General features: G+C 45.8%; 1 protein-coding gene across 1 annotated transcript in view; it reads left to right on the top strand.

Moving 5' to 3' along the window:
- Positions 1-27,113, top strand: part of LOC140740282 (uncharacterized) — a 30,128-nt gene extending 3,015 nt beyond the window's left edge. Inside the window, exons 2-9 of the mRNA XM_073069415.1 lie at positions 3,299-3,403; positions 9,260-9,334; positions 10,730-10,804; positions 12,196-12,270; positions 14,620-14,679; positions 15,605-15,756; positions 17,590-17,702; positions 23,503-27,113. Of these exons, the coding sequence (XP_072925516.1) occupies positions 3,299-3,403; positions 9,260-9,334; positions 10,730-10,804; positions 12,196-12,270; positions 14,620-14,679; positions 15,605-15,756; positions 17,590-17,702; positions 23,503-23,635 (788 nt within the window). The 3' untranslated portion in view covers positions 23,636-27,113. The remainder of the gene's footprint in view (positions 1-3,298; positions 3,404-9,259; positions 9,335-10,729; positions 10,805-12,195; positions 12,271-14,619; positions 14,680-15,604; positions 15,757-17,589; positions 17,703-23,502) is intronic.
- The last annotated feature ends 579 nt before the right edge of the window (positions 27,114-27,692 follow it).

Here is a 27,692-nt window from a genome sequence, read left to right as displayed (position 1 = left end):
CTACTCACCGCACCACCTTGCCCGTCCCCTCTCTACTCACCGCACCACCTTGCCCGTCCTCTCTCTACTCACCGCACCACCTTGCCCGTCCGCTCTCTACTCACCGCACCACCTTGCCCGTCCGCTCTCTACTCACCGCACCACCTTGCCCGTCCGCTCTCTACTCACCGCACCACCTTGCCCGTCCTCTCTCTACTCACGGCACAACCCTGCCCGTCCTCTCTCTACTCACCGCACCACCTTGCCCGTCCCCTCTCTACTCACCGCACCACCTTGCCCGTCCTCTCTCTACTCACCGCACCACCTTGCCCGTCTCCTCTCTACTCGCCGCACCACCTTGCCCGTCTCCTCTCTACTCGCCGCACCACCTTGCCCGTCTCCTCTCTACTCGCCGCACCACCTTGCCCGTCTCCTCTCTACTCGCCGCACCACCTTGCCCGTCCTCTCTCAACTCACCGCACCACCTTGCCCGTCCTCTCTCAACTCACCGCACCACCTTTACCGTCCTCTCTCTACTCACCGCACCACCTTGCCCGTCCTCTCTCTACTCACCGCACCACCTTGCCCGTCCTCTCTCTACTCACCGCACCACCTTGCCCGTCCTCTCTCTACTCACCGCACCACCTTGCCCGTCCCCTCTCTACTCACCGCACCACCTTGCCCGTCCTCTCTCTACTCACCGCACCACCTTGCCCGTCCTCTCTCTACTCACTGCACCACCTTGCCCGTCCGCTCTCTACTCACCGCACCACCTTGCCCGTCCGCTCTCTACTCACCGCACCACCTTGCCCGTCCGCTCTCTACTCACCGCACCACCTTGCCCGTCCGCTCTCTACTCACCGCACCACCTTGCCCGTCCTCTCTCTACTCACGGCACAACCCTGCCCGTCCTCTCTCTACTCACCGCACCACCTTGCCCGTCCTCTCTCTACTCACCGCACCACCTTGCCCGTCTCCTCTCTACTCACCGCACCACCTTGCCCGTCTCCTCTCTACTCACCGCACCACCTTGCCCGTCCTCTCTCTACTCACCGCACCACCTTGCCCGTCCCCTCTCTACTCACCGCACCACCTTGCCCGTCCTCTCTCTACTCACCGCACCACCTTGCCCGTCTTCTCTCTACTCACCGCACCACCTTGCCCGTCTTCTCTCTACTCACCGCACCACCTTGCCCGTCTTCTCTCTACTCACCGCACCACCTTGCCCGTCTCCTCTCTACTCACCGCACCACCTTGCCCGTCTTCTCTCTACTCACCGCACCACCTTGCCCGTCTTCTCTCTACTCACCGCACCACCTTGCCCGTCTCCTCTCTACTCACCGCACCACCTTGCCCGTCTTCTCTCTACTCACCGCACCACCTTGCCCGTCTCCTCTCTACTCACCGCACCACCTTGCCCGTCCACTCTCTACTCACCGCACCACCTTGCCCGTCTCCTCTCTACTCACCGCACCACCTTGCCCGTCTCCTCTCTACTCACCGCACCACCTTGCCCGTCTCCTCTCTACTCACCGCACCACCTTGCCCGTCTCCTCTCTACTCACCGCACCACCTTGCCCGTCCTCTCTCTACTCACCGCACCACCTTGCCCGTCCTCTCTCTACTCACCGCACCACCTTGCCCGTCCTCTCTCTACTCACCGCACCACCTTGCCCGTCCTCTCTCTACTCACCGCACCACCTTGCCCGTCCTCTCTCTACTCACCGCACCACCTTGCCCGTCCTCTCTCTACTCACCGCACCACCTTGCCCGTCCTCTCTCTACTCACCGCACCACCTTGCCCGTCCTCTCTCTACTCACCGCACCACCTTGCCCGTCCCCTCTCTACTCACCGCACCACCTTGCCCGTCCCCTCTCTACTCACCGCACCACCTTGCCCGTCCTCTCTCTACTCACCGCACCACCTTGCCCGTCCGCTCTCTACTCACCGCACCACCTTGCCCGTCCGCTCTCTACTCACCGCACCACCTTGCCCGTCCTCTCTCTACTCACGGCACAACCCTGCCCGTCCTCTCTCTACTCACCGCACCACCTTGCCCGTCCTCTCTCTACTCACCGCACCACCTTGCCCGTCCTCTCTCTACTCACCGCACCACCTTGCCCGTCTCCTCTCTACTCACCGCACCACCTTGCCCGTCCTCTCTCTACTCACCGCACCACCTTGCCCGTCTCCTCTCTACTCACAGCACCACCTTGCCCGTCTCCTCTCTACTCACCGCACCACCTTGCCCGTCTCCTCTCTACTCACAGCACCACCTTGCCCGTCTCCTCTCTACTCACCGCACCACCTTGCCCGTCTCCTCTCTACTCACCGCACCACCTTGCCCGTCTCCTCTCTACTCACCGCACCACCTTGCCTGTTGTTGCCTATCTCTGATTCCAAAGAATTGAGACTCCATGACTTTCATGTGCATCTGGAGACCCCAGACTGTCCTTTCGGGTGAGGTAACGGTTCACCGGCGAATCCGTTGGGGTCATCTATTATATCCAGTGTGGCCTCCTCTACATTGACGAGACCCGTCGGAGATCGGGGGACTGCTTCGTCGAGACCCTATGATGCACGCTCTGCCACAAGCTGGACTTCCCAGTGGCTGAACATCTTAATTCCGATTCCCGTTCCGACGTGCCGATCCAAGGCTTCTTCCCATGCCAAGATGAGGCCACTCGCAGGGTGGAGGAGTAACATCTGGGTCCCCTCCAATCTGATGGCAAGAACATCGATTTCTCCTTCTGGTAAACAAATTCCAACAAACTCCCCCCCCCCCCCCCCACCCCACTCCTTTATTCCTCACTCACTCTGTCCTTTCGCTTCTTCTCACTAGCCTATCACTTCCCACAGGTCCCCTCATCCTTCCCTTTCTCCTATTGTCCACTCCCCTCTCCACTATAAGATTCTTTCTTCTCCAGCCCTTGACCCTTCCTACCCACCTGGCTTCACCTATATCACCTTCTAACTAGCCTCCTTCCCCTTCCCCACATTTTTATTCTGGCACCTTCCTTCTCAGTCCTGAAGAAGGGTCTCAGCCCCAAACGTCGACTGTTTATTCATTTCCACAGATGCTGCCTGGCCTGCTGAGTTCCACCAGCATTTTGTGTGTGCTGCTCGAGTGTGGACAGGTGAACAGCAGAACGTGAAGAGAGTGGATGTGGATGTGGCAGAATAGGTTGCAGGGAAATTTAGTGGGATTGGTATGTGAGCCAACAGAATCTCAATGGGCTGAATGGCACCCTTCTCTGTTGTCAGGAAATGGAGAATTGCAAGTGCTTTAACTCTAATGACATTTTCTGTTTTTATCAGGGATCAGCTTTGCCAAGAAAAAGAAGGTGCTGCAGATTGTCTTTGGTCTCCTGGTTTTCTCTCTCTTCTTCTCCCTGTTGTGTCTTATCATAGGCACCGGGAAAAGTAAGTACTATACAGTCAGAATAAGTACTCTATGTTGTGTATTTAATATTTCAGTAATGTTTGAGTGATCTTGTATAATTATCTATTAAGTACTTTGTTTAAATAATTCAATATGGGTTGTATGTATAGATGCATGAATCACGTATGTCATCATGCTAGCACGTGATACATGCAAGTGTCGCTTAAACTAAACTCAAATTCAAGGTTAATTATCATTCAACAAACGTGAATGAAGCCAAACAAAAGAACGTTTCTCCGGGGCCAAGGTACAAAACATACACAGCACATTCAAAATAACAAGCAAAAAATACAGTCACTCAAAAAAAAACCATGGAGATAGCCCAAGTCCCTGAGCAACTAGTTCTGCAAATTGATGGTTCAGTTCCTGGCATCGCACAGACACACACGAATTTGATGTTAGACCAGCCATTTGGGACTCCCATGTCTTCCTTTGAATTAGATTAGTATTTTGAATTTACAAAATATAACACTATAGTGTACTACAGCACAGAAACAGGCCCTTTGGCCCATTTAGTCAGTGCCAAACCATTAATCTGCCTATTCCCATCGACCTGCATCAAGACCATATCCCTCCCATCCATGTACCTATCCAAACTTTTCTTCAAAGTTCAGATTGAACCTGCATCCTTCACTTCAGCTGGTGGCTCGTTCCACGCTCTCACCACCTTCCGAGTGAAGAAGTTTCCCCTGTGTTCCCCTTAAACTTCTCACCTTTCACCCTAAGCGATGACCTCTGGTTGTAATCCCACCCAACCTCAGTGGTAAAAACCTGCTTGCAATTACCCTAACTATACCCCTCATAATTTTGTATACCTCTCATCTTCCCACTTAAGAATGCTGAGGACTTGTTGCTGATACGTCCCAGACCCTGGCACTCGGGAGGCAACATACCATACGGGAATCTCATTCTCACCTGTCCATTCCCCTAACTAATGACTCCCCTGTCTTCACAGTGCACCTGTCTTTCCCCCTTTTTTGAGTCAGAGGCAGACTCAGTGATGAAGCCCTGACCACCGTGACTTTCCTCTGTTAGGCCCTCCCCCTCCAAATGGTATCCAAAGTGGTATGCCCAGTGTTGAAGGGGATGGCCACAGGGGTACTCTGAACTGGCTTCTTAACCCCTTTCCCCTTCCTGACTGTCACCCAGTTTCCTGTGTCCTGCACCTTGGGGGTAACTACCTCTCTATACGTCCTATCCATCACCCCTTCAGCCTCCCAGATGATCCAGAGCTCACTCAGTTCCTGCTCCGGCTCCTTAATGCAGATTATTAGAAATGGCAGCTGGATGCACTTCTCGCAGTTGTAGTCGTCAGGGACACTGCAGGTTTCCTGCCTTCCCACATCCAGCAAGAGGAACAGTCAACTTTCCTGCGTGGCATCTCTCCTGTCCTGACTGAACAGATGTAGTTTACCTGGAGCTATTCGTTTCCCAGAAAAACGCGATCCACTGCTACCTTTTTCTCCTCAGTCAGTGGACCTGCGTACAATCTCCTCCTGATGCCTGGATTCGTAAGCAGCCCTCCCTGTGATTACACAGATCCAATCATAATGAAGATGCAGCAGAGTTTTTACTTTCCCTGAAGGTTAAAGAGGTTTGCCGTGTCAGTGAATGCTCAAAAGACAAGCTTCTGCAGATAGATGTCCTGACTGGTTGCACCCTGGTCTGGTACGACAGTTGGAACGCAGAGGAATGTAAGAAGCTGCAGTGACAGCCAGCTACGTCAGTGACACACTGTTCCCCCCACCCCCTCATCATTAATACCTACATGAGGTGCTGCTTCAAGAGGGCAACATGTATCATCAAAGATCTTCAGCAGATCTTTTTGCAGCTACCATCAATGCTGGTGGGTATTGTGGTGAACTACATATACCTGTCTGGACACGCCCCCCCGCTGACTGCTCCTGTGGCTCCTCCCACAGACCCCTGTATAAGGGCGGTTGGAGGCACTGCTCCCCCCTCAGTCTCCAGGATGTTGTGTGGTGGTCTCTTGCTAATAATCGTGGTCTCTTGCAGCTAATAAAAGCCTATCGTTCGCCTCCCGTCTCCGAGAGTTATTGATGGTGCATCAGGTATGGGGCTGTTTCCGTTACGGCAATTGTCTCTTGCTTCCAACCAGCAGCTCATGGATGTGCCTCCAGTTATGGAGATTTGTTTAACAGCGTGTGAGCAAGCATAGAGCCAGGGAGAGGGAAATACCTGTGATAGGATGGAATGTGAAGTACTGTGCAAGAATGTCTAAGACTTGCACAGTATTGTAGTAATTTTATTTATTTTCCACTGTACTGCTGCAGCAAAACAAAACAAATCTCCTGACGTATGTGAGTGTGGATGAACCTGACTCTAATGTGGGTCTCCATTGTGGACTGAGGGTGGGAAGAGGGCAGGGGGAGGGGAAGGGGAAGGGGAAAAGGAGAGGGAGGGAGTGGGAAGCCCAGACAAGCAGTGCAAAGAGATCAGTTGGCAGAGAGGCACAGAGGGCTGTCATTTTCATCGATGAGGGGGCCAAGCCAGTCATATCAAAGAGGCCTAAATCCAATCCGCTGCTAACTGCCAAATCATGGGAGATGTGGGCTGATGTGAGGAGGAAGCTGCAGTTCCCAGAGGTGGTGCAAACCACACTTTGGTAGTCCACCAAAGACAAGGAGGTCATCCTGGTGGAACTCACAGTACCATGGAGGAAGGCTGTGAGGACGCTCACGAGTGTATGATACAAGTATAATGAAGAATAATCCGATTATTTGAAATTGGATGACCTTGCCTGGTGTTTCAAGGCTGGGTGTGTCTACACCTACACTACCCCCACTCTGGCACTCCTCTGTCAACTATCCCACACCCCTCACACAGCGCTCCAACCTCGCCATTCCCAACATCCTGTGCTCCCGCAGATTTACAAACCTCGTTCTCTGCTCCACACTGACAAGTACAGCACAGTGCAAAACTCTTGGGCACCCTAGCTGTGACTATGTGTGTCTAAGATATTTGCACAGTACTGTATAGAGAGGAAATTCCAGGAGCATATGGTGACAGTAGCACAGCTCGTGGAATTGCTGCTTTGGAGCACCTGTAAAGCCGGTTCAGACTTGTGATGTCTGTGGGCAATCTGCACATTCTCCCTGTGACCATGTGGAGCTCCCCCTAGTACCCTGACTTCCAACCACATTCCAAAGTTGGTGAGTTAATTAGCCACTTTTAACCCCCACTGTGTAAACGAACGGTAGAGTCTGCGTTAAATTAATGGAAATGTTGGAAGATGAGAATGGAATTAGTATAAATGGATGTCTGATGGTTAGCACAGACCTGATTGGCTGAATGGCCCTTTTTTATGAGCATCAATAGTGGGCTGATTAAGAATCCAAAAATTCTTATTAAAAGGCCAAGAGCTCAGATTTTCAGGATTACAGACTAGGAGGAGCTGCAGAGATGTTCAGAATCTGAGGTTGGGTGGGACTACAACCAGAGATCATGGGTTAAGGGTGAAAGGTGAGAAGTTTAAAGGGAGTGTGAGGGTCGTGAGAGTGTGGAATAAGCTGCCAGCACAAGTGGTGCATATGAGCTCATTTTCAAAGTTTATGAGAAGTTTGGATGGGTATGTGGATAGTAGGGGCAAGGAGGGCTGTGGTCCCAGTACAGGTTGATGGGAGTAGGCAGCTTAAACGGTTTTTGGCATGGACTAGATGGGCTGAAGGGCCTGTTTCTGAGCTCTTCTTCTAATCAGAATCGAATTTAATATCACCGGCATACATCATGAAATCTGTTATCTTTGCGACAGCAGTAATAACGTAATACATAGTGATAAAGGAAACAGTGAATTATACTAAGTACATGTATATTAAATAAGTAGTGTAAAAATAGGAATTTTAAAAAGTTGTGAGGTAGTGTTCATGGGATCAATCTCCATTCAGAAATCACAAGGCTGAGGGCAAGAAGCTGTTTCTAAATTGTTGACTATGTGTCTTCACACTTCTGTACCTCCTTCCTGATGGTAGCAATGAGAAGAGGGCATGTCCTGGGTGATGGGGATCCTTCATGATGGATGCTGCCTTTTTGAAGCACCACTCCCCATAGATGTCCTGGATGCTCCGAAAGTGAGTGACCCCAATGAGCTGACTGAGTTTACAACTCACTGAAGTTTACTTTGATCCTGTGCAGTAGCTCTGCCCCCTCCCCCCAACTCCCCACCCCCACCCATACCAGACGGTGATGCAGCCAGTTAGAACGTTCTCCACAGTATTTTGGACCAAAATTTAAATGTAGTTAGAGATTGGTGGGGCCAAGGAAGGATTTCAAAATGAGGATAAGAAAACTTAAATCTATGTTGCTCAACTAGAAGCTAGTGTAAGTTCATAAGACCTTAAGTCAGCAGAATTAGGCCATTTGGCTTATTGAGTTTGCTTCATCATTATATAATGGCTGATTTATTATCCCATTCTCCTGCCTTCTCCTCATAACCTTTGATGCCTCAGAAATATATATCTCATCTCTGTTCTGAAGGGACATCTTTGTATTCTGAGGCTGTATTCTCAGATCCAAGACCTCTCACTAAAGGAAACATGTTCTATCCATCCACTCTATCTAGACCTTTCAATATTTGATAGGATTCAATGAGCATCCCCCTCATTCTTTGAATCTCCAAACTCCAGAGAATACAGGCCCAGGGCCATCAAATGCTTCAGGAATCATAGAATTATAAAATCCTACAGCAAAGAAACAAGTCTTCAACCTACCTAGTCCATGACAAACTATTCATCTGCCTCGTCCCATCAAGTGGCACTTGGACCAAAGCCCTCCATACCCCTTTTTTATGTAGGCTTGGAGTTGAGAGTATAAACAGCTTCAAGTTCCTCGGCATCCACATCACCGAGGACCTCACGTGGTCTGTACACACCAGATGTGTGGTGAAAAAGGCACAACAGTGCCTCTTTCCCCTCAGACAGTTGAGGACGTTTGGTATGGGACCCCAAATCCTATGAACTTTCTACAGGGGCACAATTGAGAGTATCCTGTCTGGCTGCATCACTGCCAGGTATGGGAACTGTACTTCCCTCAATCGCAGTACTCTGCAGAGAGTGGTGCGGACAGCCCAGCGCATCTGTAATTGTGAACTTCCTATGATTCAGGACATTTACAAGGACAGGTGTGTAAAAAGGGCCCGAAGGATCATTGGGGACCCAAGCCATCCCAACCACAAACTATTCCAGCTGCTACCATCCGGGAAACGGTACCGCAGCATAAAAGCCAGGACCAACAGGCTCCGGGACAGCTTCCTCCACCAGGCCATCAGACTGATAAACTCACACTGATTTGAGTGTATTCTATATTACATTGACTGTTCTATTTATTATAAATTACAACGATTGCACATTTAGACAGAGATGTAACATAAAGATTTTTACTCCTCATGTATGTGAAGGATGTAAGAAATAAAGTCAATTCAATTAGCAATAACTTTCTCCACAACCACTCCATTATCTGCTCTGGCACTCTGGTTCCCATCTCCCTGCAACTCTTAGTTTAAAACATTGCAATACTAGGAAACCTAACAGGGATATTAGACCCCCTCCAGGTCAGATACAAACCATCCAACGTCTCCTGATGCATTAACCCTTTCACTCCTGTGATCGCTCCAGGTTCCTGATGAAGCATGGATGGGTGAATAGGAGTTAGTGAGGTAAAACCACAGCCAGTGGAGTTTACAAAAGAGTTGCAAGGGACAAGTGCACACATACAGTACATCATACAGCTGAGGATTTGGCCAATTGAGGATCTTCATACACATAATGAAGGTCTCAGTAAACAATAGTGCGACTCACTCTATGTTGTCTTCTGTCACACAGTCTCAGTGATTTACAGCGAAGTGAAGGAACTACAGGATAAATTAATGATGGAAAATTCTCAGCTCAAAAGCAACGGTGAGTTTGCCAAAACCTCTGACAGCTTATCCCCAGACACTCCTCGAAGTGTCTGTAAAAGAGAAGGCAGGCCTTGAAAATCATAGATTTGGGGTCTGCTTCATCAAACACCTTCGCTCCCTCTGTCCCAAAGGATAGCAATTCCCAATGATCACCCATTTTAATTTGACTTCCCATTCCCATTCTGACATGTCTGTCCATGATTTCCTCCACTGCCTCGATGAGGCCACTCAGACTGGAGGAGCAACACTTCATAAACCATCTGGGTAGTCTCAAACTTGCTGGCATGAGCTTCTCACTTGCCCATCACCTCCCCCTGGTGTCCCTTTCTCCTCTGGTCTACCCTTGTCTTATATCAGATTCCTTCTTCAGCCAGTGCAGGTTGATGGGAGTAGGCAGCTTAAACGGTTTTTGGCAAGGACTAGATGGGCCGTTGGGCCTGTTTCTGAGATGTACTTCTAATCAGAATCGAGTTTAATATCACCGGCGTATGTCATGAAATTTGTTGTCTTTGCGACAGCAGTAATAACGCAATACATAGTGATAAAGAAGAAACAGTGAATTACAGTAAGTACATGTATATTAAATAAGTAGTGTAAAAATAGAAATTTAAAAAGTAGTGAGGTAGTGTTCATGGGATCAGTTTACAATCCCATGAACTCTGCCCCTCTCCCCCCCCCCACCCCCCCCCCCCCCCATACCAGACAGTGATGCAGCCAGTTAGAACATTCTCCACGGTACATCACTGGAAATTGTCGAGTGTTTCTGGAGACGTACCGAATCTCCAAACCACTGATGAAGTACAGCCATTGTCACGCCGTCTTTGTTGCTGCATCGATATGAGAAGCGAGGAACCAGTATGGTCAATGCTGACCAAAACTTTCACCTGAGATGGGCCCATTTTTCCAAATGCCGAACTATTCATCTGCCTAGTCCCATCAACTGGCACCTGGACCATAGCCCTCCATTCCCCTTTTTATGTAGGCTTAACAACTTTCTCCACAACCACTCCATTATCTGCTCTGGCACTCTGGTTCCCATCTCCCTGCAACTCTTAGTTTAAAACAGTGCAATACTAGGAAACCTAACAGGGATATTAGACCCCCTCCAGGTCAGATACAAACCATCCCACCTTCACCTGATCCATTAACCCTTTCACTCCTGTAATCGTTTTCATGGAACTCCCTGGTCCCTGATGAAGCATGGATGGGTGAATAGGAGTTAGTGAGGTAAAACCACAGCCAGTGGAGTTTACAAAAGAGTTGCAAGGGACAAGTGCACACATACAGTACATCATACAGCTGAGGATTTGGCCAATTGAGGATCTTCATACACATAATGAAGGTCTCAGTAAACAATAGTGCGACTCACTCTATGTTGTCTTCTGTCACACAGTCTCAGCGACTAACAGCGAAGTGAAGGAACTACAGGATAAATTAATGATGGAAAATTCTCAGCTCAAAAGCAACGGTGAGTTTGCCAAAACCTCTGACAGCTTATCCCCAGACACTCCTCGAAGTGTCTGTAAAAGAGAAGGCAGGCCTTGAAAATCATAGATTTGGGGTCTGCTTCATCAAACACCTTTGCTCCCTCTGTCCCAAAGGACAGCAATTCCCAATGATCACCCATTTTAATTTGACTTCCCATTCCCATTCTGACATGTCTGTCCATGATTTCCTCCACTGCCTCGATGAGGCCACTCAGACTGGAGGAGCAACACTTCATAAACCATCTGGGTAGCCTCAAACTTGCTGGCATGAGCTTCTCACTTGCCCATCACCTCCCCCTGGTGTCCCTTTCTCCTCTGGTCTACCCTTGTCTTTTATCAGATTCCTTCTTCAGCCAGTGCAGGTTGATGAGAGTAGGCAGCTTAAACGGTTTTTGGCAAGGACTAGATGGGCCGTTGGGCCTGTTTGTGAGATGTACTTCTAATCAGAATCGAGTTTAATATCACCGGCGTATGTCATGAAATTTGTTGTCTTTGCGACAGCAGTAATAACGCAATACATAGTGATAAAGAAGAAACAGTGAATTACAGTAAGTACATGTATATTAAATAAGTAGTGTAAAAATAGAAATTTAAAAAGTAGTGAGGTAGTGTTCATGGGATCAGTTTACAATCCCATGAACTCTGCCCCTCTCCCCCCCCACCCCCACCCCCCCATACCAGACAGTGATGCAGCCAGTTAGAACATTCTCCACGGTACATCACTGGAAATTGTCGAGTGTTTCTGGAGACGTACCGAATCTCCAAACCACTGATGAAGTACAGCCATTGTCACGCCGTCTTTGTTGCTGCATCGATATGAGAAGCGAGGAACCAGTATGGTCAATGCTGACCAAGACTTTCACCTGAGATGGGCCCATTTTTCCAAATGCCGAACTATTCATCTGCCTAGTCCCATCAACTGGCACCTGAACCATTGCCCTCCATTCCCCTTTTTATGTAGGCTTAACAACTTTCTCCACAACCACTCCATTATCTGCTCTGGCACTCTGGTTCCCATCTCCCTGCAACTCTTAGTTTAAAACAGTGCAATACTAGGAAACCTAACAGGGATATTAGACCCCCTCCAGGTCAGATACAAACCATCCCACCTTCACCTGATCCATTAACCCTTTCACTCCTGTGATCGTTTTCATGGAATTCCCTGGTCCCTGATGAAGTGTGGGTGGGTGAATAGGAGTTAGTGAGGTAAAACCACAGCCAGTGGAGTTTACAAAAGAGTTGCAAGGGACAAGTGCACACATACAGTACATCATACAGCTGAGGATTTGGCCAATTGAGGATCTTCATACACATAATGACGGTCTCAGTAAACAATAGTGCGACTCACTCTATGTTGTCTTCTGTCACACAGTCTCAGCGATTTACAGCGAAGTGAAGGAACTACAGGATAAATTAATGATGGAAAATTCTCAGCTCAAAAGCAACGGTGAGTTTGCCAAAACTTCTGACAGCTTATCCCCAGACACTCCTCGAAGTGTCTGTAAAAGAGAAGGCAGGCCTTGAAAATCATAGATTTGGGGTCTGCTTCATCAAACACCTTCGCTCCCTCTGTCCCAAAGGACAGCAATTCCCAATGATCACCCATTTTAATTTGACTTCCCATTCCCATTCTGACATGTCTGTCCATGATTTCCTCCACTACCTCGATGAGGCCACTCAGACTGGAGGAGCAACACTTCATAAACCATCTGGGTAGCCTCAAACTTGCTGGCATGAGCTTCTCACTTGCCCATCACTTCCCTCTTTCCCTTTCTCCTCTGGTCAACTTCATCTCTTATCAGATTCCTTCTTCTGCAGCCACTTACCTTTGCCATCATCACCGCCCAGTTTCTCACTTTATTCTCCCAACCACCCGCCTACCCGCCCGCCCGCCGGTGTGGGGAGACAATCGGTTCAGTGTCATATCAGGGTGGTTTGTGAGCTTATCGTAAGTTTTATAACAGTGGAGTAGAAGCAGTCCTTGACCCTGCTGGTACACGTTTACAGCCTTTTGTGTTTTCTGCCTGTTGGAAAGGGGAGTAGAGAAAATGTCTAGGAAGGGTAGATCTTTGCTTTTTTGAGCAGCAAGAGGTACTGATAGAAGATGTGTGGCCATTCCAGGACAAGATCCAATCTTCAGGCCAGGCCGCTCAGGGACTTGTGCTAATATTGTTTCTGTGACACTGTGCTGGATTGTAACTGTATCTGGTGTGCTATCTGTGAGTGTGTGTACTGTGTTTTGTACTGTGGCCCCAGAGGAATGCTGTTTCATTTAGCTGTAGGCATGCGTGTGGTTGAATGACAATTGGACTTGGATCTGAATCTGAACTTGAGGATCGTTCCCACAATGGGCTGAGCCAAGCCCTCAACTCCTTGACAGTTGTTCCCTTTCGAGATACCACCAAGCACTTCACAGCAACCTGGAATTGTGATCACTGTTGCTGTTTAGGGAATGGAGTGGCTTCTTTGTGCACAGCAAGATCCCATAGAATGTAAGAAAACCTCACGCCACTTTATAGTGTTTTTCCCGGGCAGTTAATCTGATCGATCATTCTAGTTGGTACCCCCCACAACCCCCTCTATCTATTACCCCAGTCACAGCACTGTAAACACGTTAAACCAGTTTTTTTAATATGCTGTTTACATCGTGAGTACATGCTGGTATTTATGTACATTTTATGTCTTGTCCATAATTTAACCTCTTTATTCTTTAGAGTTGTTGAACGTTGTTGTGTTTTGTTGCATGTTGCACCAAAGTACCACAGCAAATTCCTAATACGTGTAAGTGTACATGACGAATAAAGCTGATCCTTGATCCTCGATGATAAGGAGTGAAGGATAAATATTGGTCAAGGAGTTCCTGTAAGAACTCCTCCGTTCTGCTAGATTATAGTATCATACACCCTGCTGGGAACAGATGAGAGATTGCATCTCCAACCATGCACCACTCTCTCCGTTCCTCACCTGGTGTCAGTATAAAATTTTGTATCCAGCTGTCCACAACCTTTCAGAGGAGAGAGTGGGGCCCACCGAACCACATGATGTATTAGAGGGGGAGGGGCGTATGCAGATGTAAGAGAGAAGGAGAATGAGATTGGCTGCTGTGCATGGGGTTGGAGTTGGGAGAGTCAATTATAGCAGGACAAATTTCTTGTGCAAGTATTATCTAGGTGATCACCAGATGGGCTGAATGGCCTGTTCCTGGTTGTTCTTTATAAAAGCAACTATAACAGAGGCTGCACAACTTAAATAGAGAATAGCATCCTCCAAGAGCACCACAACCTTGTGGTAGGGTTTGGAGGCTTGCGTGCCTCAATGACCCAGAGAGCTATATTGGCTGGAGTCAGGGCTTTTTGCTTTGGTTCTTGGTAGGGTCACCCATGCCAAACAGGTCAAAGGGTAGAGGCCAGACTAAGAGTGGTCCATCGGTCCTCCTGGTTTGGAGGTTCAGCTGAGGGTTAACAACCCTGACTGGATTTTGAAAAATTGTTACAGAAACAGCAATAAAGAATCCTCTATACAGACAGAAGATATTCATCGCCATCGTAAACACCAGTGGCGAGACGGGCAGTAAGTAAGTGAAGTCAGTAACTTATCTGTGAACATCCTCTCCAACTTACCATTAGCCCCCACCTTTATGTGTGCCAACAGTTGGATCAGTTCCACACCATGAGTTAGTTTGGGTGAATTCCCACTGCCTGTTCAAACTAAACTTCTGTAACAGCACATCCAAGATCCTGAGACAAAGATCAGATCATCTCCACTTGCTAATGTTTGATCCGTATTTGCTTCTCAGTGTCTGAATTGCAGAGAACCCAGAGCATCATGGCCAAGAAGCTCTCCAAGCTGAAAATCAGTAAGTATGAACACTCTGATCCATCGACTAATTTTGAACCTTGGTTGTCACCGGTACAGCTTCACTTTGTTCCCATTGTCTGTGAATATTCCCTCCAATTTAACACAACCCTTTCTTTGAGTATCAACAATGCATTTAGTTCACACTCTGAGTGAATTCCCACAGCCTGTTTAATGACAGGATGGTCACACACACAAACTGTATCCTTTGTGCTAGACTCTGCAGTAATAAATAATTGCTCTGTGAGTACTCTGTCCAATCTTTGATCATTTTAAACTATTCCACTCAGTGGTCCCTTTATTAGGTACAACTGCTCATAAATGCAAATATCTAATCAGCCAATCACGTGGCAGTAACTCAGTGCATAAAAGCATGCAGACGTGATCATGAGGTTCTGTTGTTGTTCAGACCAAACACCAGAATGGGGAAGAAATGTGATCTAAGTGACTTCGGCCGTGGAATGATTGTTGGTGTCAGATTGGAGTATCTCAGAAACTGCTGACCTCCTGGGATTTTCACACACAGTCTCTAGAGTTTACAGAGAATGGTGTGAGAAACAAAAGAAATTGAGTGAGTGGCAGTTCTGTGGGTGAAAATGCCTTACTAGTGAGAGAGGCCAGAGGAGAATGGCCAGACTGGTTCAAGCTGACGGGAAGGTGACAGCAACTCAGATAACCACACGTTACAACAGTGGAGTGCTAAAGAGCATCTCCGAATACGTAACACGCCGAACCTAGAAGGAGATGGGCTACAGTTGCAGAAGACCACAAACATACACTCAGTTATCACTTTATTAGGTGTAGGAGGTGGCTAATAAACTGGACACTGGGTGTCCCAGACTTTTAAAAAAAACTTCTATTCAACCATGTACAGTAAATGTAAATGATTTTTTAGTAGCTCTGAATCCCCTCCTCTCTCTCTCTAGATTGTTCTTTGACCCCATGTCCTGGAAACTGGGTAAGGTTCAACCAGTCGTGTTACTACTTCTCCACCAGTTCAGGCAACTGGCACTTTGCGAAACAAAGGTGTTCCATGCTGGATTCACATCTGCTTGCGATCAACAGCGTTTCAGAGCAAGTAAGTGTCAAGGTCATTGCGTAGGTACAGGAAAGTGGCACAATGGTGTAACATATCGCAGAGTGAGCAACCTAGGTTCAATCCCATTGTTGTCTTCCTGTGACTGCTGCAGTTGCATCCTACATTCCCAAGACGTGTGGCTTTTAAGATATTGGCGGTATTATATCGACACCGGAAGCGGGGTGACACTTGCAGGCTGCGGACAACACACCTTCAGACCGTGTTGCTCGTTGATGCAAACAACTTATTTCACTGTATATTTTGATGGGCGTGTGAGAAATGAATCTCATCTAATCCGAATCTTCATTTACACACGGGTGCGATAAAGAATGTACCTGCAGCAGCATCGCAGGCACGCAAGAACCTTCACAAGGAAAAAAATAACTTGAGCATGAATTGTACATAAATTCTCTATATTGCAGTGTGGGCAGGTGTACAGGAGTCGTGAGAAATTGTGAAAGGTGCTGCAAGGGAGCAGAATCAGCTTTAATATCAGCAGCCTATGTCATGAAACGTATTCGCTTTGCAACAGCAGTCCAATGCAACATATAATTGAGAAAAAACGGTGAATTACAGGAAATGTCTATTATAATAATTGTATATAATAGTTAAATAAGAAGTGCAAAAATGGAAATAAAAAAGTAGTGAGGTAGTGTTCATGGGTTCAGTGTCCATTCAGAAATCTGATGGCAGAGGGGAAGAAGCTGTTTGTGAATCATTGAGTGTGTGCCTTCTGGCTTCTGTACCTCCTCCCTGACGGCAACAATGAGAACAGACCTGGGTGACGGCGGTCCTCAATGATGGATGCTGCTTTTTTGAGGCACCGCTCCTTGAAGATACTCCAGATACTATGGAGGCTAGTGACCCTAAGGGAGCTGTCTGAGTTTACAGCCCTGAGGCTTGCTTTGATCCTGTGCAGTAGCTCTGCCCCACTCCCCCATACCAAACAGTGATGCAGTTAGTTACAATGCTCTCCAAAGTACATCTGTAGAAATTTGCGAGTGTCTTTGGCGACATACCAAATGTGTAATGGAGGGGTGCTTCCCTCCATTACAGATAGGACATTTAAATCTGTCAGTGTTTTGTTTTGGTGACAAAGCACAGTGATCATATGTATTGTTGCATCCTGGTCTGGTACAACAATTTGAATGTTCAGAACCATAATTTGCAGAGAGTAGTGGACTCTGCCCAATACATCATGGGCACATCCCTGCCAACCATCAGTAGTATCTATTGGAGGCATTGCCTCATAAAGACAAAATCCATCATCAATAACCCCCACCATGCAGGCCAGGCCATCTTCTCACAGCTACCATTTAGCAGGAGGTACAGAAGCCTGGAGCTCCATACCGCCAAGTTCAAGAGCAGCTGCTTCCCTTCAACCTCTCAAAAGGCAAAAACCCTGATCACTACAGTTTAGCAACACTATGACTGCATTGCACTAAATTAGACTCTTTTATTGTTCTAATGGTGTTCTATCTGGTAAACTTTGTGCATTATGTTTACCAGTCCTCTCCACAGACCCTCAGCCACTCAGCATTTTTCATCCTCCCCATGCAGTGCCACTTTAAGCTTGACTCAACAGCTCATACCTACACTAACACGGTCACTGTCCTACTGCGCTGTTGTACGCCCTGGTGCTGCCTCTTGCCTAGGGTTACTTTCTCATTTTATTACTTCCTGTCAGAGTCACCTACTCCTGTGCTTAGTGTCACTCAGTCCCATGGGCAATGCTCCTCTTCCATCAGATTCCACAACCCAAGAGCAGTAAAGATGCAACATCAACTCAAGGGCATTTTTGTTCACTTCCTGTCTTGTTTAATATTTTTACAGACATTTATTAAAAAAATATCGGTATCCACAATGTACTGGATTGGCTTGTCGGACTCTGCCATGGAAAAAAATTGGCAGTGGGAAGATGGCACAAGCTATGATTCAACACCACAGTAAGTCTCTCTGCAACCATTGATGGTACTTTTTGTATGGTACACAGATTCTTCTCACCTGCTCATTACTTCCACCTGGGTCGTCCCCTCCTCCTTCTCCTTGGGTCTACATATATACACAAATGCATGCTTTGCTGAAGTGATAAATCTAACACGATATTGATCAGTTGCTGAGACGATGAATGTTACAGTAGATTACCAGAAGATGGTCATTGTCTTGAAGGTCCTTGTGATGATTTCCCCATGTGATGGATAATTATACGGAGATAAACACAGTGCACTTTCTTGTACAAGAGCTGGGAATTCCCTTGCCCGATGATCTCCACTCTCTGTAGTGGAGGGAAAGTGTTTGAGTGATCGATTCCACCATGCAAGGTGCCTTGAGACTTGCTCAGTTTGGATCCTCAGAACCCTTGGCCACCAATCTGGTGTTGTCTCCCCTTACAGCATGTCCTCAATTTATACTTCCATGCATTTCTTTTAAATTCAATCATTTCTAACTTGCCTCCCACTTTCAGCTAGGAGAGTTGGTCAGCCATGAAACTCTGGCTTCTCTGTACTTCGTACATTGGGATGTCCAGCAGCTGCAGAATCTCTCATGTTTATGGTACGCAGAAGTTCTTCACCAAAATGAGCTAGTCAGCCCAATAGCCCTTCTCCCTTTCCCTGTTTTAAAAAAAAAACACTTTTCTATTCCTTTCTTCCTCGTACTTATCCATCTTCCCTTGCATTTATCCATGATATCGGTCTCCACTGATACCTCCAATACCTAATTTCACATTCACATTCTTGCCTCTTTCCATAGTAAACTGAAGATTCAAAGTCAGCAGTTCATATCCCAAACTGGCAGCTGGGTACTGTTAGTAAAACGTTAAATGGGTTTATTATTGTCACATGTACTGAGGTACAGTGAAAAACTTCTCTTGTGTACTGTTCATGTGGATCTATTCTTTACAATGGTGCACTGGGAGACTACAAGGTAAAAGAGTGCAGAATAAAATGTGGCAGTAGGAAGAAATTGCAGTACAGGCAGGTAATCTGCTGCAAAATCACAAATGAGGTAGATGGTGAGGTGAAAAATCCATCTATATTTCATTAGGATTTTGAGGAGATTTGGTATGTCTGCAGATCTACTGTGGAAGCATTTTAACTGGCTGTATCATCATCTGGTATGGAAACTGGGGGAGGGCTACTCCACAGGATCAAAATAAGCTGCTGAGAGTTGTAAAATTAGCCAGCTCCATCATGGGCTCTGGCCTCCCCAGCATCCAGGGCATCTTCACGGAGCAATCTCAGAAAGGCAATGTCCATCAGTAAGGAATCCCCACCATCACCCAGGACATGCCCTCTTCTCATTGCTACCATCAGGGAGGAGGTACAGAAGCCTGAAGGCACACACTCAATAATTCAGGAACAGCTTCTTCCCCTCTACCAGCCAATTTCTGAATGGATATTGAAACCTGAAATCATATGCCGGTGATATTAAACCTGATTCTGACTGTTATCGTACCAGGGAAGCATTCAATAGTTTTATGAGAGTGGGGCAGAAACTCTCCTTGAGCCCAGTGATACCTGCTTTCAGGCATTTCTTTATTCCGATCAATAGGCAGGAGGGAGGAGCAGAGAGAACGTCCAGTGTGGCTGGCGTCTTTGATTACGCTGGCAGTTTTCCCAAGGCACCCACCAATGAGCTGTGTCCACAGCTCTGTGCAGTTTCCTGGTCTCGAGTGGAGCAGTTGTCATACTAAGCCATGACACATCCGAATAAGATGCTTTCGATGGTGCATCAATGAAAATTGATGGTAGTGAAACTCCAACAATCTGTTATCCAAGCTTTGGAAAATCCTAATGGTGCAGCACTGGTCACCAAGTGATATTCAACACATTCTCCATCTACTCATTGTGCCCCAGTTCTCACATGTCCTTTACAATCACCTAGTTCTCTTTCCCACACTCTCTTTACACTTAGCAGGTCCCCTGAAATGCTACATAAAAAAGAATGGAATAAAAATGTGCTGAGTACCCATAAGAACAACACTGTAAAATCTGCTGGTTCAGCACCGGTGCATTCCAGATTAACAGAATTTTACTACAGTTAAGTGAATGAACTCAGCCTTGTAAAATATTCTTACAGCAAGCATGGAACTATGAGGTTCTCAAAGTTCAATTTCAAATTTGATTATCATTCAACTATATGAACACTATTGAATTCAAACAAACCAAATAGCATTACTCCAGGGCCAAGATGCAAAACACAATACCAACAGTCACACACAGCACAAGCACATACAAGATAGCACTACAATTCAGTCACACAGAAAACAATATAGTCCAAGTCCCTAAATCCACGAACATTGTAGAAGTCTGCAATCAAACACAATACAGCTTGTCTTCTGCTGAGCAAACACTGGAAAGCAGCACGACGCCTCTCTCCTGGACAGTTACAAACCGGCAACGCCACAAACAAGGCCACACAGCTCCTCCACTGTCTGCACAGCATAAGGTACATATAGCACGTATAAGTTAGCAGTACTGGACAGTCACATGAAAAAAAGAATATGGTCCAAGTCCCTGAATCCATGAATATTGTAGCAGTCTGCAGTTGAATAGAGTGAGAACTGAGGGCAGGGCTGGCACTGACTCTGATAGCTCTCTCCTGGACAGCTGCAAGCAGGTGATACTGCAGCTTGGGGCCTAGTCCTTGTAATGACCGAGATCACACAGCTCCCCCGCCACTCGCTTATAAACCAGGTATCTGGACTTGCAGTATCCCACATTACCAATGTCCAACAGTTTTGCGATCACCAGAAAACCAACAAAGACAATCGCTCGCTGTTAGACTGCCACACCCACTGACCCCAATGTCTCTCCAGCTCCTTCAGTTTCTATGGCAACAAGCAACTTGCTGATGGGGTAGACCTGCAATACTTTAAATTCTTAATGTCCAGCAGGGTCTTGCGATCATAAAAAATACATTTAAAAATACATTTTAAAAAAGACAATACCACCTTATGGTTGGCCCCATAGAAGCCACCATCTTACCGAAAGAAAATCACATCTTCAGGAAGGAGATACTGTATGCCATCCAAACCAATTCTGATATCTGACTGCCCTGAACTATCCCCTGAGATGATTCAACTGTCCTCTGAAACAAGCCCAATGGGGCATTATTAGGGGCGGCGCACTTTACAGTACAGGCGACTTAGGTTCAGTTCCCACCACTGCCTGAAGGGGGAATCTGTATGTTCTTCCCACAACTGCATGGGTTTTCTCCCTGAGCTCTGGTTTCCTCCCACATTCAAAGGTGTACCAGATGGTAGGCTAATTGGCCATTGTAAATGATTAAATTGGGGATTACTGGGCAGCACAGCTTGAAGGCCCAGAAAGGCCTACTCTGAGTTGTATCTCAATAAAAGATAAAATAAAATGAAATGATGGACAGGTAATAAGTGTTGACTTTGCATCAATACCGCATGCCAGTGATGAAATTAATCAATGAATAATATCAAACATTAGGCTTACTTTGATTTATTAGTGAATGTTATTTTTATATCGGGTGACTTCTGTTTCCTCTACGAGCACGTGAATATTCTCCTCATCTGCCTGTTGAGCTTCCTCATAACCATAACTTGTTGACGTGTGTCCTCTCAAGGAGCATGGACCTCTTGTGAATGGGTACGTTCCTCCCCCTCCAATGCACGACTTCCACTGCCAGCTCGTATTACACTCTCACCACCCTCTGAGTGAAGAAGTTTCCCAAGGTACCCTTAAATATTTCACCTTTCACTCTTAAGCCATGACCTCAAGTTCCAGTCTCACCCAACTGAGTGGGGAAAAAAACTTACTTACATTAATCCTTTCTGCACCCGTCATCATTTTGTATACTGTACCTTGATCAAATCTCCTATGGTCCTGGGAATAAAGTCCTAAATTATTAAAACTTTACCTGTAACTGAGGTGCTCAAGTCCAGGCAACATCCTTGTAAAGGTAATGCTCCTGATGGATGTGAAGTGTGCAGATGGACGTCTGTTCAGAACTTTTTTTTTTGTCCTTCCCCCAATAAAGAGTCAGATATAGAGTAATCGATTTGTCCAGCACAAAACATGCCCACTCTAATCCCATTTACCCACATTAAGTGCGTCGGTAGCCTTTTAGGCCTTGCCAATTCAAGTTTCAGTCTAGATGCTTCAGAGGCCAACACCGGGAACCATCCAGGCTCCATGGCAGGGTGGTCCAGGCTTCGAGTCCTGTTGGTGGCGGCCCAGTGGGGGTCTTGGGCTGGACCCCTCATGCTTCCACTACATCTGCCCACAAAAACCTCCAGACAGCAACAAGAACAAGAAGAGGCATGCCAGTTCAGAATCACCCAGATTAACAAGGTTGGCACCAATGGTTGGGGAACTGGGACCATCTGGTGAGAAATTGGCTACTGGAACAAGCCATAAATGGACAAGATGGGGTTAAAATATATATATATATATATATTAGTAGAGTGAAAAGAGAATTATGGTAGTCATGGGTTGGTTCGCCTTCCATTCAGAAATCTGATGGTGGAGGGGAAGAAACTGTTCTGAAAATGTTGAGTGTGTGTCATTTGGCTCCTGTACCTCTTCTCTGATTGTAGTAATGAGACGAGGGCATGGCCTGGGTGATGTGAGTCTTTAATGATGAATGCCACCTGTTTTGAAGCATCGCCTTTTGAAGATCTCCTCAATGGTGGGGAGGCTAGTGCTTGTGATGGAACTGGCTATGTTTGCAACCCTCTGCAGCTTTCTCCGATTCTGTACAGGGGCCCCTCCACACCAGACAGTGACGCCACCAGTTAGAATGATCTCCACAGTACATCTATGGAAATGCGTTAGTTTTTGGTGACATACCAAATCTCCTCAAACTCTTAATAAAATATAGCCACTGGAGTGCCTTCTTTGTACCTGCATCAATTTGTTGGGCCCAGGATAGATCTTTGGAGATGTTGACTCCCAGGAATTTGAAACTGCTCACCCTTTCCACTGCTCTACTTATATTTATTGTGCAAAGAGAAAAAAGATAACCTTCATTAAATATTCAGATGTTCAGACTGAGACTTTAGACCATAAGATATATCAACAGTATTGGGCTATTCAGCATTATCATCTGATTTATTATTCCTCTCAACCCAGCAGTAGTACAGTGCAAAGGCATAAACCCTAAAATTAAAGTACATAAATAAGATAAAATTACCATAAAATTGCCATAAATCACAAAATTAAATAAACCATTCAGAAGTGAAGGAACAGTGAGCTAGTGTTTATAGTTTCATGGGCCAGCCACAAACCTGATGGTGGAGGGGTAGATGCTTTTCCTAAATCGTTGAGTGTGTGGCTTCAGTCTCCTGTGTTTCCTTCCTGATGAGAAGAAGCCTTGTCCCAGATAGTAAAGGACCTTCATAATGGCCTCTTCTTGAGGCACCACCTCTTGAAGATGTCCTCAATGGTGGGTAGGGTTGAGCCCCTGTCTGAGAATAATTCCTTTCCTTAGCTTATTTGTCTTCTCCCTCTCTGCAACCTAAACCAACTCTCCCAGTCTGACAAAGTTTCTTCAACCTGTAATGTTAACTGTGCTTCTCTTTCTGCAGATACTATCTAATCAACCTGTATGTACAAACGTTTGTATTTCCAGTACTTGTACTCTTCTGATTTTACTTTTCTGTATATTTGTTTTGTATATGATCACCATGGTGACCTCTACAAATGAATTACTTCCAAGGCAATTTTCTGTATCAGGCCAATTAGTAACTCTGCAACTTTTTTTTGTTTCAAGTTTCTGGGCTATTGACGAGCCCAACGATGCCTTCCAGAACGAGGACTGTGCCCACCTTGATGCTAAAGGACAGTGGAATGACAATAAATGCTCCATAGAACTCCAATGGATCTGTGAGAAAATCACAGAATGAATTTCACAAAACCTGTCTTAAAAGTACAAACAAGCTCACATTGCGCATTGGTTCTGTGACAGAAGTTCTGTGTGTTGAGCTTTCATGTATTACACTTCAATCAAGCTAACCAAATTTAACTCACATCAATCCAATTTACTAAATTCAACTCAGTTCAGTTTCTCTCGTCACATTCTATCCTAGTTGCAGCCACCCTAACTTTTCCCACCCCTATTCATCGAGTTACATAGCAAATAATTGGGTCCTTTGCCTTATTGCATTTACCCCAGCTCAACCATATCCCAACCCAACTCAACTCAACCGTAACCCAACTCAACTCAACCGTAACCCAACCCAACTCAACTCAACCGTATCCCAACTCAACTCAACTCAACCGTAACCCAACTCAACCATATCCCAACTCAACGCCATCCCAATTCAACTCATTCTATCTCTACTCAATCCATGTCTACTCATCTTTTCCCAATTCAATCCATTCCAACTTAGAATTCTTATCTCAATCCATTAGCTTCAACCCTATCCCATCCCACTCAAGTGAACCTCAAGTTACCAATTCAACCCAAATGAACTCACCAGCCCAAGTTAATATCTTCCCTAAACATGGCACCATCCTATAGATGACCAGGCAAATAGTGCATGAGACCCAATCCTCATAATGTGCATCAATCAGGTAGTCTTTCATATTGGGGAACTACATGAACTTTTTCTGGCTTTTTCCTCCTTCCTTTCCAGTCATGATGATGGGCCTTGGCCGAAATCATTGATTTCCATAGATTCTGCCTGGCCTGCTGAGTTCCTCCAGTGTTTTGTTTGTGTTGCAAGCATTTTTAAATGTCATTTACATAAGAATTTAAGAAAATAAGTGTGGGAGTAAGCCACTCAGCCCCTCAAGCCTACCACACCATTCAATGTGATTGGCTCCAGGCTTCATTCCCTTGCTTGTGCCAGTTCCCAACACCCTAGATACCCCAATTTTCCTTCCCCTTTCATGCCCCTGTTGACCCATTCTCCATAACACTCCACTCTCTGCACAACTTATCGCACAATCTCTAATCTTATAACCATGCCTCCAATTTAAGGCTCTTCCACTAGAGGAAACATCTCAACATCTACCCTTAGTATCTTGGGTGTTTCAGTAATATTAGCCCCCATTCTGTAGCAAATTCAAATCTAGTTTCTTTGTCCTCTGGTGAAAGGATTTTCTTCTTGAGCTGTTATTGATTTAACACAATGATCTTCATTCCAGATTGCAGTCACTTGCAAGCTCTTCCTCTTTCATGTCCAGTTTTTCTCAGCTGATTGGTAGTCACATCTCAGCCATGGCTCAGTGGTTTCGATTCTCCCTGGGCTGGGCAGACGGTTCTGGTTCTGGATCTATACCCCATTCCACAGAGAAGATCTCTAATGCTCCGGTGCTGAACTGAGGGAGTGCAGATCTGTGGGAAATGCCATCACTTTGATAGAATGATAACCCGTGAGGCTATTGTCACTTTTAGATAAATGTAAACAGCACTGTTTATTCACATGGTCTTTTGTGGAAGTGCACTTGGTACAAAATGTCAGTGATACTTTTGTTGCCGTAGCAATAAATATGTTCAAATAAAAGTACCTTATTGATGGTTAAATGTTTTTAGATATTTTGAAAGTTGCTATGGAAATACATGTCCTTCTTTCTTTAATGTATTATTTCTTCCTCCTTCTCTACCAATTTGTTTTGGGTTTAGACAGTTCTCCTGAGTACATTAAGGTGTACGGTGCCATAGTGGTTAGTGCAATGCCATTACAGCTCAAGGCATCAGAATTCAGTGATCGTTCTGAAGCCCTCTGTAAGGAGTTTGCACTGTGACCGCATGGATTTCCTCCAGCCTCTGTGTACTCCGGTTTCCTCCCACAGTCCAAAGTCATACCAGTTATTATGTTAATTAGTTATTCTGTGATTAGGCTGGGGTTAAATAGGTGAATTGTTAAGCAGGGCTGGAAAGGCCTTACTGTCTGATTTCACTGCACTTTCTCTGTAAGTCTACATTGTATTGTGCATTCTGTTACTGTCTTCCCTTGTAATTCCTCCATGAACTGATGTGATGAAATGATCTGTGTGGATGGAGTGCAAATCAAAGTTTCTCCCTGTACCTCAGTACAGGAGACAGTAATAAACCAATTCACCAATTTATCTAAACTACACATTCGCAAGCCAAACTTCCTCCTTCCTGTACTCCAGTACAACCAAATGCATTTTACCACTCAATGAACCCCAGAGATGCATTTAACCCATTAGTTTCAGGAATAGTTACTACCCTGCAACTATCAGCCTTCTGAACTAGCACAGATAACTACATTCACCACTACTCTCAATTAATTCTACAACCTACAGACTCGTTCCCAATGACTCTTTATAACTCAGGTTCTCAGTATACTTGTTTGCACAGTTTGTGCTTTGAACATTGGTTGTTTGTCTTTTACTTCTTACTTAGAGAGACAGCACAGTATCAGACTCCACACTGCCCCAATTACACCCAATTAACCAACCAACCCACAAGCCTTTGGAATATGGGAGGAAACCGGAATACTTGAAGCAAACTCACACAGTCGTGGGAAGAATGCACAAACTCTTTAGAGGGAGTGGTGGGAATTGAACCCATGTTGCTGGTTGCTGTAACCTTGCTGCTGTTCCGGTATAGCTTTTTTGTAAAATTCTATTGTATGAAAATTAATCTCAAGGTAAAATATCATAGCGTATATGTACTTTGATAATAAATTTACTTTGAACTTCAAAACAGCTCTGTTAAACTCCTTGGCACACCTACACGTTCCAAACACACTAAAGGAGTTCTGATTATTTATTCACTTCACAAAGTGAACAATCTCAAAATCTCCCGTACCTGGCTCCAATCCACCGTCTACATTTCAAAGCATCCTGCACCTGGCACCTATCCACCTTCTGTATTTAAACTCTTCATCCTCCGCATAGATTACATTTACAGCTGCCATTCTTCGAAATCTCCCACTGCCGCATTCTCTCCGAGCTGCATTGAAACATTGCATGTTGTGAACAATCTTTTTTATCAGAGCTGTCCTTTAATAGAAGAGTGTACTCAAACTATCCTCCAGTTACTCACCACCACATTCCAAAGCATCATGTACTGTTAAGCTAGGTCTTGTAAGTATGCAGGTCTCTGCTTTAAGCCATGCCATAAAACACATACACTGCAAGCTTCCAAACAAATCAACACCCCAACAAAACACTCTGGGATCACACAGATTCCATTTTGCCACATTATGTTTTACAGAGGTATAAATTCATAAAGACTTCGGGGTTATAGATATACTTTCACATTAGTCAATTTTGATGCTAAGCCTATTAGGAACTGTGGTCACTAAAAGGTGAGTGAATGACCACCAGACAAATGGAACACACCATAGTTGTACATCTGGAAGTACAGAAGACAAGGGCTTTGCCTACTCATATATGATTAAAATTTTGGAATGTAATATGCTCTAAAATGTTGACAGCTTCCATTTTTTATATCAAAATAAACTTTAATCATAATAAAAATTACTCACAAAAATAAACCAGTGTCTTTCATTTTTATATCCATAGTCAGTGCTTTCAGTTCTGTTCAAAATCAATAGAACTGTTGCCTCTGACGTGGTCCACCACTGCAATAATTGAGGAGCCTTCTCATTCAACATGACCCCTCCCTCTTCACTAGTGGAAGTACCCTATACTGTGGTCCTTCCCCCACCAAGTCCTTGCAGAGGCTGTGCCAAGCTTCAGTGCATCCCCCTGCGTGTATTCCCACAGTCTGTGCCCATCGCATTCCTCCACAGACATCTTGATGTGCTGTCAGACCAACAAGTCTTAGGAAGACCAAAGGGTGTCTTGCACTGAGTGGATGATCTGCCAGCTGCACGTGATCCTGGTCTCTCCTGGGAACAGCTCACAGATCAGATTGTCTCCTGAGAGTTCATTACTATAACACTGCTACCTAGCAAAATGCTTTGAGGTTCTTTACAGGGGAATAATCAAACTGAAACTGACATCAGCTACACAATTAGG

This window comes from Hemitrygon akajei, chromosome 16, assembly GCF_048418815.1.
Source record: "Hemitrygon akajei chromosome 16, sHemAka1.3, whole genome shotgun sequence".
In the NCBI taxonomy this organism is placed as follows: Eukaryota; Metazoa; Chordata; class Chondrichthyes; order Myliobatiformes; family Dasyatidae; genus Hemitrygon; species Hemitrygon akajei.
Note: the sequence above shows the minus strand (reverse complement) of the source record. Positions and strands in the feature narration are given on the sequence as shown.